Source organism: Lemur catta, chromosome 2, assembly GCF_020740605.2.
Source record: "Lemur catta isolate mLemCat1 chromosome 2, mLemCat1.pri, whole genome shotgun sequence".
Classification (NCBI taxonomy): Eukaryota; Metazoa; Chordata; class Mammalia; order Primates; family Lemuridae; genus Lemur; species Lemur catta.
The window spans coordinates 1421922-1435192 of NC_059129.1; the positions used below are offsets into that span (position 1 = coordinate 1421922).

The 13271-nt window shown below is 58.6% G+C and overlaps 1 protein-coding gene and 1 long non-coding RNA gene across 2 annotated transcripts; both read right to left on the reverse strand.

Annotated features, from left to right (window-relative positions):
- Positions 1-127: 127 nt before the first annotated feature.
- HAGH (hydroxyacylglutathione hydrolase) lies at positions 128-13142 on the reverse strand. The gene is made up of 9 exons (XM_045541123.1): positions 13042-13142; positions 10539-10714; positions 9962-10026; positions 8012-8129; positions 7401-7509; positions 6035-6138; positions 5800-5901; positions 841-920; positions 128-434 (listed from the first exon to the last, which is right to left on the reverse strand). Exons 1-9 carry the CDS (start codon positions 13115-13117, stop codon positions 335-337), a joined length of 930 nt encoding a protein of 309 aa, XP_045397079.1. The 5' UTR covers positions 13118-13142; the 3' UTR covers positions 128-334.
- On the reverse strand, positions 2164-5615 carry LOC123631465. The gene is made up of 3 exons (XR_006733165.1): positions 5173-5615; positions 3790-4118; positions 2164-2259 (listed from the first exon to the last, which is right to left on the reverse strand). It is a non-coding gene; the product is annotated as an uncharacterized LOC123631465 (long non-coding RNA).
- Positions 13143-13271: the final 129 nt, after the last annotated feature.

Consider the following 13271-nt stretch of genomic DNA (forward strand, 5'->3'; position numbering starts at 1 on the left):
GCCCAGGCGACGCTGGGGCAGGCTCACGCGGCAGCCCACCTCGCAGGGAGGGGCAGCTCTCCTTGTGGCATTAGGTGACCCATGGGGACCCCACTGGGAGGCTCAGAGACAACGCAGAGTCTGCACATGGTGGGTATGGGAATAAATACTTTTTAAGCTTCTCTTATAAATTATGCATCAGAACATTTGATAACACAAGCAGAGCGCTGTGAAATCAATTTAAAATTAAACCAAGACTGCATCTCCAGCAGACTAGTAGGAAAGTCAATTACCTAAAACCTCGTAATCCCCAAACACCTTTGAAGGCAGCTGTGACCACAGGCCCCACGGCCCCTCAGTCCCGGGGCACCTTGAACTGGTCCTTCTCCCTGCGGATGGCCCGCATGGTGGTCACCGGGTCCGTCTCGCCCGCGTGCTGCTGCACGGTCTTCTCCCTGCGGAGGCGGGCGCCGGGCTGCAGGCCGCATGCAGGGCACGCAGGGCCCATGCCCCCCACCCCCGGGCGGTCTCACAGAGGAAGCGGCGGCAGGTGGGGTGCATCTGCCGTGGGAGACCCTCACTGGCTGAGCCGGGGACTCGGCGCAGCCCAGAGGCCAGAAAGACCCTGACCCCACGCTGCCAGGCAGCGCCCAGGGCCCCCGAGGCAGCAGCTCCACCTCTGATGGGGCTGGGCCTCCAGGGTCCAAACGGAGCCACACCCTTGCCAAGGGGCCAAGAGAAGTGTCGCCTCTGAGAAAAACCGTCCAAGTCCCCGGCTGGCCTCGGTGAGGCTCCCCAGGGTCTGGGCCGTGCCCTGCTGTGTGCACAGGACGGGCCACAGGGGCCGCACAGCCCCCTCACCTCACTCGCATGAAGGGGTTGTAGGTGAACTCCTCCGCCAGCGTGGACGGCACCGTGGGCTCCCCGATCCCGTCCTTCTCCTGCAAGAGAGACGCGTCACCTGAACCTGGAAACTTAGAGATGACATTTCAAAACACCTTCCAGTTCTCCTCAAACGGCCCGACGGGGAAGGCGAGGAGAGCGGGGTGCAGTCGGCCTCGCCCCCAGAGAAGGGAGGAGAAGCGCGTCCCTGTGGGACCACCCGGCCCGGCCCGGCCCTGCCCCTCCGTGCGTTGCTGCCTGGGAGGCAGGGGGGGAGGAGGAGCTTTCTCCTCATTAATGGGAAGTTTGTTTCACATCACAGAAGTAGTAATGGGCAAAAATGCAGAAATCACAGAAAATAAGAAAACCATAGCCCCAGCCCGAAAGCAAGCACGTGGGGGTGGAACAGCGAGGTGACCAGTGACAGGTGACCGTGCCAGGGCCCCTCTCTGGGGCGACTCCGCCTCCACAGGGGGGTGGGCAGAGCTCCCTCCCTCCCTCACAGGCTCCCAGGGCAGCGCCCTGCACAGACAGCCTGTCACATTCACCTTGTCACCTCCACTTGCCTGTCACCTCCACTGGGGGATAGTCTCGCTCCTGACACACCTGACCAGGGCAGACGAGAGCAGGGAACGCAAACCCACCGCGGGCCAACTCCGGCTCCTGCGGAAGCTCTTCCCCGAGGGAGGAGGGCAGGGTGGTAGCAGCCCCTGGTCCCCACTGGCCCCTGCGCTCCTGCCCAGGAGGCCTCAGGTGAGAGGTGGGCCAGGAGCTGCCCCCCAGGGCCCTCAGCCCCAGGGTCCCGTCCCACCCACCTGCTGCTTGTCCAGCAGCGGCTGGGAAGGAGCGATTCTTCCACCCAACCGATAGGGGTGTGGGGGTGTCGGCAGGGGCCTGGCTCAGGGCTAATCTGTTCTTTCCAGGGTTCTAAGAAATCTCCCTCCGCCTCACTGAGGGAAGGACAGTTAATGCTTCTAACGATAATTTTGAACAGGTCTTCACAGACACTGTGCGGAGTGTGAACCGTCACAGCCTGTGCACTGTCTGTTGGAACGGGGGCCACGTCAGCGCTTCCTCCGGGGGGGGGGCGGGGCACGAGCGCGCAGAGACCAGAGACCGCAGGCTCACGGCACAGCTCCCAGCAGCCAAAGCTGAAAACTCTAAATGGTAAAAATTCTAATAAAATGTTGAAAAGGCTAACGAAAAAGGTAACACAATTCAGTGTAACCCATGTGTCAAAGAAGAAATCACAAAGGATATTTTTTAAATATTTCAAATTGAAGATAATGGAAATGCAACACATGCAAACCCGCGGCCGCTGCCAGAGCAGTGGGTGGTCAGCGCTTCTGTTAGAAAACAAAGGTCTGGCGTCCCTGCCCGCAGGCTGCACGTTAGCACCTAAGGGAGCAAAGTGATAGAAATAAGACACGGGCACAGCAGAGATCAGGGCAATAGACAGTAGGGAAATTGAGGCAAAAGTCCTAAACCATCAGCAAGACAGGCAAGACTGAAGAGACAACACAAGTGCCGACGTCGGGAGCGAAACACGGACCATCACCACGGATCCACCAGCCGTGGGGGAGGGGATATTAATCTAAATTTAACAGATAAACTGTGAAACTTCCAAAAGGCAACATAGGAGAAAATTTTTTGACCTTAGGGTAAGCAAAGATTTCTCAGGAGACAAAAAAAAAGTGAACCATAAAAGATAATATATTCCTTTTGTCTCAGCCGCCGACATGCTGTCCAGACTGAGGAAGACCCGGAAGCTTTGGGGCCACGTGAGCCACGGCCACGTTTGCAGGCGCCGGAAGCACCCAGGAGGCTGGGGCAACGCTGGGGGCACCACCACAAGGTCAACTTTGACGCATCACCCAGGTTACCGTGGGGAAGTTGGCAGGAGGCATTGCCACTTCAAGAGGAACCAGAGCTTTTGCCCGACTGCCAGCCTTGCTAAACTGTGGACATTGGTCAGTGAGCAGACACGGGTAGATGCCGCTGAAAAGGAGACTGCAGCTGCTCCCACGTGGACGTGTGGATCAGGCAAAGTTCTGGGGAAGGAAAAGCTCCCAAAGCAGCCGGTCACCAGGAAGGCAAATTCTTCAGCACAAGAGCTGAGATTAAGGGTGTTGGGCGGTGGGGGGGCTTGTGTCCTGGTGGCTTGAAGCCACATCGAGGGAAGTTCATTAAATGCTGACAAATGCAAAAAAAAATAGTAATAATATATTGGACTTCATCAACATTAAAAACATGTGCTCCTCAAAAGACATTGTTGAAAAAATGAGAGGCAAGCCACAGGGCGGGAGAAACCACTCAACGCGTGTGTCTGACCAAGGACTGTGTCACACACTTGAAAAGGCTGACAGAATAAATAAACCATAAAATTAAGAAAGAGGCTGACAATACCAGCTGTTGACAGGGACGTGAAACAACTAGAGCTCTCACACTCTCCAGCGGGAATGTAAAATAACACAAGCACTCAGAAAAACAGTTTGGCAGTTTCTTTAGAAGTCAAACACACCTACTATGCAACCTAGCCACTCTACTCCTGGGTATTCACCCAGAAAATTAAAATATGTCAGTTGTATTTCTTAAGATTATCAACTAAAAATCACAATAAAATCCAAAAATGTGAAGTGTTTGGAGATACATTTAACAATACGTGCAAGACCCTTAACACTGGAAATCACAAAACAATTGCTGAGAACAACTAAAGCCCTCAGTGAGCGGAAAGCTGTGCCGGTTCCCAGGGAGACTCGCCACGGCCAAGACCTCCGTTCCCTCCGGATCCATTGTCAGGGCACAGGCCCCATCAAAAGCCAAGCTGGCTTCTATGGAGAAATTCACAAGACGATTCTAAGAATGAAAATGCAAAAGCCAGATTGGAAGAGCCAAAGCAATTTTGAAAAAGTTAGAGGATTTATCTACCTGATTGCAAAACGTATCGTAAAGCTACAGCAGTCGAGGCAGTGCGCTCCGACACAAGGGAGAGTCACACGGGCCGATGGAGTGGGCGTCCAGACATAGACGTTTTTGTCCAACAGAGGTGCCAGGGTGATACAATGGGGACAGGAGTCTTTTCAACAAACAGTGCTGAGCAAGCGGATGTCAAAACGCAAAGAAGCGAACCTCTGCCCTGACACCACACACAAACGTGGACGTGAAGTGGATCCCGTGAATCACATGTCAATGTAAAAGCAAGACTTCGGCCTTCTGGGAAAGACTTTGTAGGACAACGTCTTCGTGAGCAAAGGTTTCTTAGGACACAAAAAACAACAGTTTATAAACTGAACTTCACCAAAGTATAACTTTCAACTTTCCAAAAACACTGAAGAAAATGGAATGGCAGGTCACAAACTGGGAGAAGATATTTGAGATAGGTGACAAAGACTTATTTCCCATGACACGAGGAACACTCAGTAACAAGCCAAACAATCCAATATTTAACAGGGGCAGAAGATGTGAACATAAATCGCACCGACGGCGGCAGGCACACAAGATGGCCAAGCCCGCTGCTCACGGGGAAACGCAAACTTGAAAAGCACAATGAGATGCCAGTGCACACGTCCCACTAGAACGGCAAAAGTTAAGACCAACAATGCCAAGCGGCAGCGTGCGGAGCAACTGCGACGCCCAGGCGTTGACAGTGGGAACGGCAAATGGCACAACCACCTTGGAAAAGTCTGGTTGTTTCTTAAACATATGTTTAACCATACAGGGCAGCAATTCCACTCTTAGGTACGTCCCCAAGAGCAACAAACGTGTCCACAGCAAGACTGGTGCACAGACGTCCATAGCAACTTTATTCATGGTAGCAAAAGACTATTTTGACCCAGTGTCCGCCAGCAGACGAGTGGACAAAGCGCAGTGTGTCCCCACTACAGGTGTCACTCAGACAACCAGGAGGACTCGCAGAAACATCACGCTGAGCGGAAGAGCCAGACACAGCAGAGTCACATGACTCTGTTTATGTGAAACCCTAGAGAGGCATCTGTCCGAGAGGAAGCAGATGGGTGGCTGGCTGGGTGCGGAGCGGGCGGGGCCGGGGGAGCCTGGGGCAGCGGGAGCATCCTGTGTCCTGGCTGCAGGGGGCACACACTGTCACATTCGTCCCGTGCACACTGTTTGCTCAAAACAGATACATACGATAGGACGTAAATTACCCTAAAAGTTCAGTTACTGAGAAGCAGATGACTGAAAAGGAAGTCAGAAAATGGCACGCGTACTGTCTGAGTTTATATACTATTAGATAGGCACAGGTGAAACAGATCCTCAACAAAAAAGGTGATTGTTTTTAAAAAAACAACAAACCCGTAATGAGGTGGCGTGACTCCTGGACTCGGCAGGAAGGAGCACACACCTGGACCCGTCGCTCTGCGGTTTCTGCTGTTGCCGTTTTTCAGCGAGTGAATCCAGAGAAGCAGAGCTCTGGGGCCCAGGAGAGCCCCTCCTGCTCCTGCTGTCCCCAGCCCAGCTGTCCGGGGCCGCGCCTGGAGGCCCACGTGGGGCTGTTGCTGAGATCAACGTCTTTTAGACAAGGAGCCTCTCGGGCCACGTTCCACGAGTCTGCGGAACAGGCCGCAGCGGTCTCCCCAAACAGGGCAGGACACGGCCGAGCCACACGGCCCACCTGACCCACTCCCGGGAACGTGGGAAACGGGGCTGGAACCTGCAGCCTGGGCCGCGCCCGGGCACTTGCTAGCAACGCAGTCTGGGGCCCACTAGGGCCCACCGAGTCCGCAGGATCTCAGGAAGACACCCGGGGGCTCGTGCGAGTGACGCTGGACTGTGCTGGTCCAAAGCCCAACTGGCTCACTGTGACCCACTCTGGGCACAGCACGGTGGGCGCCAGCGCCCGGGACCCTCTGAGCAGGACCCTCGAGTCGCCCTCGGCGACTGGCCCACAGGACGCTGCACCCGCACAACCGCCCCACTCACCTTGGCCCAGGCCAGCTTCTCTTGAACGGCCGTGTTGTTGGGCTCCACGTGGCGCGCGAACTTGAGGTTGTTGATGGTGTACTCGTGGCCACAGTAGACTTTCTGAGGAAGGAGCCGACACGTGAGCCCTGAAGCCTGAGCCATCACCCGTGACAGCCCCTCCGCAAGAGCCCTGGGGCCTCCGGGCCGGGCCACGTCCGGTCAGTGGACGCCCCAGAGGCAGGGCGCTGCCTACCGTGTCCGGAGGGAGCCGGCCCAGGACCTCCAGCAGAGCTTTGTACATCTCATCCGCCGTCCCCTCGTAGAACTTCCCACAGCCGGCCACAAACAAGGTGTCCCCTGGAAGACAGAACGACAGCCACAAGGTGGGAAGCCACCGAGGGGGCCAGGGAGCCAGGAGACACTGACCGCGCCGGCTCTGCCCTGAGCTCGCTCCCCACAACGTCCCTCAAGTCCCAGTGGACATGGCAACCCCTCCCGGGACCCCGCACCTGCCCTTGTCCCCAGCAGCCATCCTGAGACCAAGATGTCACAGCTCACACCTTGCAGACCACCCTCGAGCCTTCCAGGCCCCTTCCTGCCTCCCCCTTGCGGTGGCCCCGGCACCCTGGACGCCGCCAGGCCTCTGCCCCTGCGCACCCGGCTGCTCGGTGCCGTCCCCGCCTTGCTAACCCCCACACGTCCACCCAGAGGACACCGCCCTGTCCCTGCCCCCAAGTGCAGCGGAGGCCGACCCACTTCGGTTCTCCAGGACCCCGAGGTCTGGGACCCTGTGTCACGGCGAGAGGCAGAGCTGCGCCGGGCGGGCCCCTTCCCAGGGACACCCACGGTCCTGACGCCTGTGAGCGGGCGCCGCCCTCTGTCCTCACAGCACGAGCTCCCTGCTCCCTCGGCGACGCTGCGGGGGCCTCCTCTCACAGCAAACACGGGAGGCCCCAGAGACGGGCGCCCGGGCCCACACCCGCTACCGCAGCGACCATGCTGACAGCTCCTTTCCCGCAGCAGGGCCCACCGGGACCCCACGCTGCTCGTGGCCTTTTTTTTTTTTTTTAGAGATGGGGTCTCCCTATGTTGGTCAGGCTGGTCTCAAACTCCTGGCCTCAAGTGATAATCCCTCCTCAGCCTCCCAGAGTGCTGGGATTCCAGGCGGGAGCCACCGCGCCCCTCATGCCTGGCCATGGCCAGTCTTCTTAATCGAACTTGCACTGCAGTTACAATATCACAATTATAATTTAAATTTCTGGAAGACTCAGAGCTTGAAGATCACATTGACTAAAACAGTTACGAGGTGGTGGTCTGTGCTGGAGGCCGTGGGGGCTGGGCCGTGTCCCCCGGAGGGCATGTCCCCCCAGGTACCTGGCCTCAGTGACCGGGCAGGAGAGCGCTGTGACCCCATGTGGGACCCCATCTCAGGGCAGCAAATGGGCCAGGCCCCGGCTCTCCCCCAAGGCCGTGGTCCTCCGCACACGGGATTCAGGGAGAGGACAGCAACCCTTTCGAGGCCACCTGGCAGCAAACGCCTGCGTCTGGGCAGGGGTTCCCAAAGGCCTCCCGACGCCTCCGCACAGGACTTCTGGCCCCCGACACACCTGTGCACTCACCTGTGAACACGGCAGGGGGCTCGGAGCCACCAGGCTTGCTCACAAAGTAGCAGATGTGCCCTGAAGTGTGGCACGGTGTCGCCAGGCACTTGACGGTGAGGGACCCCACCTGAAATAAAGCAGGTGACAGCCAGGTGCTGCCCAGGTGCCCTGGAAGCCTCCAGGGCCACTAGTGTCATCCCGGTGCACTGGGGCCCGGGAGATCCAGGATCCTGGCCCGGCAGATGCCCCAGGAAATGCCCTGAGCGGGGCAGGAGCCCCTCAAGCCCCAGGGATCTCTCCTGCCCCTCCAGACCATGCCTGCCACAAAGACAAAGGGGGTGGCTTCATTTCCCTGCAGAACTGGGCCGGGTCTAGAGCCAGCATCTTGCTGGCCGTTCTCCTCCTCAGGCGCCTAGCCTCAGCTGCTCTCCCTGCCCCGCCTGCCGGGTTCTTTACCTTCGGCCCCCGCGGCCCGTGGCGTCTGCACGTGAATCTTGTGCTCTCCAGACAACGCCCAGGACGCCCTGAGCCCCCTCCTGGCTCCCCAGGGTAAAGGAGGGGACAGCAGGAAGCGGGAGGGGGTCCCCCCACTCTCCCCCACACTGCGCTCCCCGTCCACCCCTCCATACCTGCAGCGTGGACAGGTGCGTGACCTTGTGGGTCAGGGCCCCGATGCGGTCGTCACCGCCGTACACTTTCAGTCCTGGCTCCAGCTTGACCAGTTTCTCGTTGCCACCAGCATGGTCCCTGAAAGTCAAATGGGAGACTTGGGCCACCTGCTGGGACGCGCAGGTGGCTGGCTTGCTTTTAGCCCTGACCGGACGGACGCTTATCTTGCCCAGTCGGTTTCTACTCTGGGAGACGCCCGTCTGCCAGCACAGGACACCGGCTGCTTGTCTGTCACTCGGCTCCACTGGCAACAGTGTTCTCAGACACCCGGTTCCCAAGCCAGGCACCTCCGTCCCCTGCTGTCTTTGGAACCACATCACAAACGCCTGCGTGACCGCAAGGTGGTTCCCAGCTATGGGGCCCGAGGGACCCTCCTGGAGATCTTTAAAAGGCACTGGCCTGACTCCACCCTGGGCCTGGGGCAGCAGGCCTGGGCGGGGTTTGTGAAATGCCCCAGGTGATGCCAATGTGAACCTGTTTGGGATCCACCCTCTGACAGATCAACAGGCTGTTAAGCTGGGGAATCACCTGGGCAGCTGAACGATGCCAGCCCACCCAAGGGCGCGTGTCTCTGGGGGACAGGTCAGCTGGCGCCACCCCCCAAGTGTCCTTCTGTGCAGCGGGTAGAGGTACCTCCTCCCCCAGGACTCCCACTGGCCTGGGTTTCAGAAGGGGCAGGGAAAGGTTCCTTTCCCAGCCTCGCCCGGGCGAGAACCCCACCCTGGTGAGCTGACAGGGCTGAGCGTCCCAGGCCTGCAGACCAGGCTTCACATCAGCGGGGCGGCCAGGGCCGGGGAGCACCTGCCTCCTGTGGGTGCAGCTTCAGTCCCCACCGCACACTAGAACCGCCCACTTCGGCACAGCTGGGACCTGAGACAGCTGGTGGGCGGCGGGCGGCACTGCCCGGGCCCTCTGCCCTCCGGGAGGGCGCCAGGAGCCCAAAGCAGCAAGGCCTCGAGACCAGCCCCGGCCCACAGGCAAACCCTCGGCTTCTGCACGCCAGACCCTGGCGCACGTCCTAGGGTGCGGTCTAGGATTTCACTTGCTGGCGTGAGCATGAGGGTGCTGGCGAACACCAAAAAGCATCAAAGTATCAGAAAGGGGCATCTAGGACGGGGGTGACAGACAGATGACAGAGACGCAGGGAGCACACCTGCGACATGCGGGTGGATTCCCTGCGCACGAGGCCGGAGGAGCTGCAGGCTCCGTCCCCAGCCCTCGGTGTCCCCAGCACCTGGGCCTCGGCACTCACCCCAGTGCCGCAGCTGCTCAGCCAGGGCCTGGCTAAAGGAGCCAAGGACGCTCCCGCCTGGGTTACACTGTTTGTTCACATCAACCGTGATGTTTCCACCAAACCCTCTGTGACCCCCAAGGAGAGGGAGGAGGAAGAAGGTGCTGGGACCTGGGGCCCACAGCAGTGACACCCGCGGGAACGTTCAAGGACAAGTGCTGCCTGCCCTCAAGCACTTACTTGGCAAAGAAAATTAAGAGCAAACAAACATTTTTTCCAGCTTTGCAGAGCCTCAAAGTTTCAAAAAGCCAAAGGGCCTTAGGCAGCCAACTCTAGCCCTAAAACCCAGACCCGGTGGTTTGCAAGCACTGAAAAGCCCAACCTCTCCAAATATGGCAACGCGTCTTCTTACAAACAGGACCGTCCAGCGGATGGCCGAGCACGGCACCGGCCCAGGATGCGCAGGACACGGGAGGCTCCGGCCCTGCCCTCGCCCCAAAGGCCCCACCCACAGGAGAAAAGCTGCCTCAGAGTCCCAGTGGGGGCTTGTCCCTCGGTGGAGATGAGCTGTGGGGGCAGAAAGGCCTCCATGGCTCTGAGCCCCCCATTCCACAGGCGAGAGACAGGCCCCGCTGCGGGCGCCCTCCGGGCTCAGGGAGTGGGCGGCGCCGGCACTTACCAGTGGTGGTGGGTGGTGAGCACCGTGGTCAGCTTCACACCGTGCTTCCTCACCGTGTCCACGACCTGCAGGACACAGGCCCCAACACATGTCACACCCACAGGCCTGGCAGGGGGGCAGACTTCAGGAGCCCAGGACCCTCAGACACCGTCCCCCTACTGGCTCCCCAGATGCCAGAACAGGATGAAGGTGGCCTTTTCTCTTGCTCAACTTGGCACTCACAGTCCCACCATGACCTCTCCAAGCCCCTCCTGCTCTGAGGCCACCACCCCAGGGGCAGCACCAAGGGGCAAAAAGCATCCAGAAAGAGCCACGTCCCCAGGTGGAGGTGTGTTTCCACACGTGGGGATCTTAACGGCAGAGTGCTCTTCTCTCCACGTGTGGCCTTTGGTCTCCGCCCCTCTCGCTGCTCCCTTTCACAGAGCGGCTGGACGCCAGTTTGTTTTTCAGAAACTAAGTGTGCTTATTTCCATTGAGCTTGGGCAAAGGTGCAAGGACGCTGCGGTTACGAAACCCATGGCCGTGAAGACACGTGCTGGTGACAAGGGCAGGGAGCGCCAGGCAGAGCCACGCAAACCTTCTGGGGCTGCACCGGATCCACGATGGCAGCCTCCTTGGTGTCCTCGTCAATGACCAGGTACATGTAGTTGTCGGTCAGGGCAGGCAGCAGCTCGACCTTCATTGTCCCCTGGTCCACAGTCAAACTCTTCCTCAGATCTGTGTGATGAAGGACGATTCCCAGCAGGGCTGGACCTGCAGACACAACGCAGCCTCAGCCCAGTGTCCAACCGGGCTGGCAGGCCTCCATGCTGGGGCCTGGCCTTGCAGCTTGTCTAAGCTCCTTCGATAGAGAATATCCTCATGTAACCACATCCATAAAGAAAATATAGAAAATGACTCATGCTCACGTTCATAGAGATCAACTGTTGCAGACTTACAATCTTTATTTTCTTTTTCAAGGATTCTAAAAGGACAGGACTGCCAGCTTGTGGTCGTGATGCAGACCACTGTCTGACACGACCACGGCCAGTTCTGGCATGTTCATGCCCCCTGACGCAGAGACGGACATAAAGACGAGGACACGGAGTGAAGGAGCCCAGGTCCACCTGTTTACCCACAGCACACTGCTGCCTCCTAACCAGCCCAGCCCGAGGTGCACGGAGTTATTTACACCCCTTCTCCGGCCTCCAGCCAGAGGAGAAAACTGTATTTTCCCTTGAATGGCAGAAATTCAAGCTGTGAATGTTGCACAGAATTCGCCAGTTCCTGAGAAATGGAGAGTTGGCCACGAGTGTCCTAGATTCACGTGTGGAGGATAGAGTCACTATCCAGGGAGCCAAAGGATGCCACCAGGGCAAGCCAGGAGGCAGGGAGGAGTTTCAGGGGACAGAAGCATACTCCACCCAGTAGACAGAGCCCAAAATATTTTCAGCAATGAAACTCCTATTAAACACAAAAATACATGGGGCCAACAATATTTTAAGTCTTAGCTTTAAAGGGAGAAAAAAAAACCCACAAAAGGTGGCAGAAGACAGTGCAATTCTGGGGTAGGTGCCAGGTTGGGCCTCTCCCAAAAAGGATCCAGAAATCGGGCAACCCCAACCAAGAGAAAGACAGACAGACAGTGTCCCTAGAGGCTAAATGTGGAATCCAACCTTATCTGCCACGACCAGGGAAACTGCCCAAATTGTAATTTTAGTGATTATACAAACATATCCAATTTCCAATCTTGACAACCACCCGCGCATTTTCCAGATCTTTCTCCTCATGCACAGCAAAATAAACAGTTTTGCCTGATCGGGTTTCTGTGATATTCTACCTGCCCTAAGCCCCAGCACTAGCCAGGCCCCAAGGAGCGCTGTAAAGCAGGGGCGGCAGGTTGAAACAGGACTCCGTGGGTGCAGGAGCATCCTCCTCACAAAGGAGCCCGTGGATAATGTCCTGGTGGAGCATCACAAACAAAAACACTGCCCAGGCGAAAGAAACATGGCTTACAACTGGTGCTCAGTCTGCTCTGGGCCCCATCAGAGCCTTATGAGGAAGCTGGCAACCTGGGGAAAATCCGTTTATTTTTAAGGAAATAATTCATCTGTGCCAGCACCACCAGAAACCTTATTCCTTTCTCATATCACCTAGCCCAACCCCGCTCAACTTTGTTACTGTATGTAGTATTTTGCATAAGCAGAGCTCACAGATCTGCAGCCTACAGCCTGAGCCCAGTCCAGAAACATGGTTTTTGGGCCCATAAAATATTTAAAAAATCAAGAACTTTCACAACTGCTTTCTTCTCTTGAACTGCGAGGGCTTCGGCAAGACACCAAATGCTGGGGCCGGGGCTCCCTTCCTCCGTGTGGGGCTGCCACACCCCGCCAGCTCCTCGCCGCCCACTGACGCTGTCTGCCCCAACACTTTGATGAGTGTCCCTAAACGGAAAAAACCTGTAGCTCTGGGGACCTCAAGAAACAGGCTCTCTCCTTAGCAATGACGACACTGTACGCCCTCCAGAGCCTTGACAGGTTTCAGCAAGGCCTGGAAGCGGCCAAGGACGCCTCGCTGCCCCCTGTCCTCACCTAGGGCGCCGCGGTTTTAGCTCACTGCTACCCAGCTCCCAGAGACCACGGCTTAACCCACTGCCCCTACTGCTACACCAGCTAGATACCAAGTCACAAAAGTGATGTCGAAGTCAAGGTCAGAGCATCCCAGCAAAGCAAGAGGCAGCGCAGAGGGAATCCGGTCTCTAAGGCCGGAGCAGGTCCGTGGAGGCCAGCGCTTCCAGGCCTCCGGCTGGCCCGGCCCGGCCCGGCGCGGCTGGGCTCTGCCGTCCCGCTGCAGAACGGCCCGCCGAGCCGCGGGCGCCGGCCCTCCTTACCGAGCACCGCTGCCGCCGCAAGCCCCGCGACAGTGACCCGCGGGCCGGTCGCTGACGCCACCCCCGCGCCCGCCGCGGACTCGGACTCCCGCGCAACAGAAAACAGCGCGGGGCGCCGCGGCCAACCGCCGTCCGCGCGCCGGCCCGCGCCTCCCCCTGCCGATCAGCCCGCTCGCGTCCAGCCGTTCCCTTCCCCGGCCCGGCTCCCTACCCAGGCGGCGGCCGGCGCAGGCGGCTCCCAGCGCGGCGAGGCTCCGGCAGCCCAGCAGCCCGCGGCCCAGCACCATGACCGGAGCGGGGCTGCCCCGACGGGCGCGCGGGCGTCGGCGCGCCGCAGCCAATCAGCGCCCGCCCCGCGCCGCGGCGCCCCGCCCCGCGCCTCCCCCAGCCAATCAGCGCGCTCGCGTCCAGCCGTTCCCTTCCCCGGCCCGGCTGCCGCGG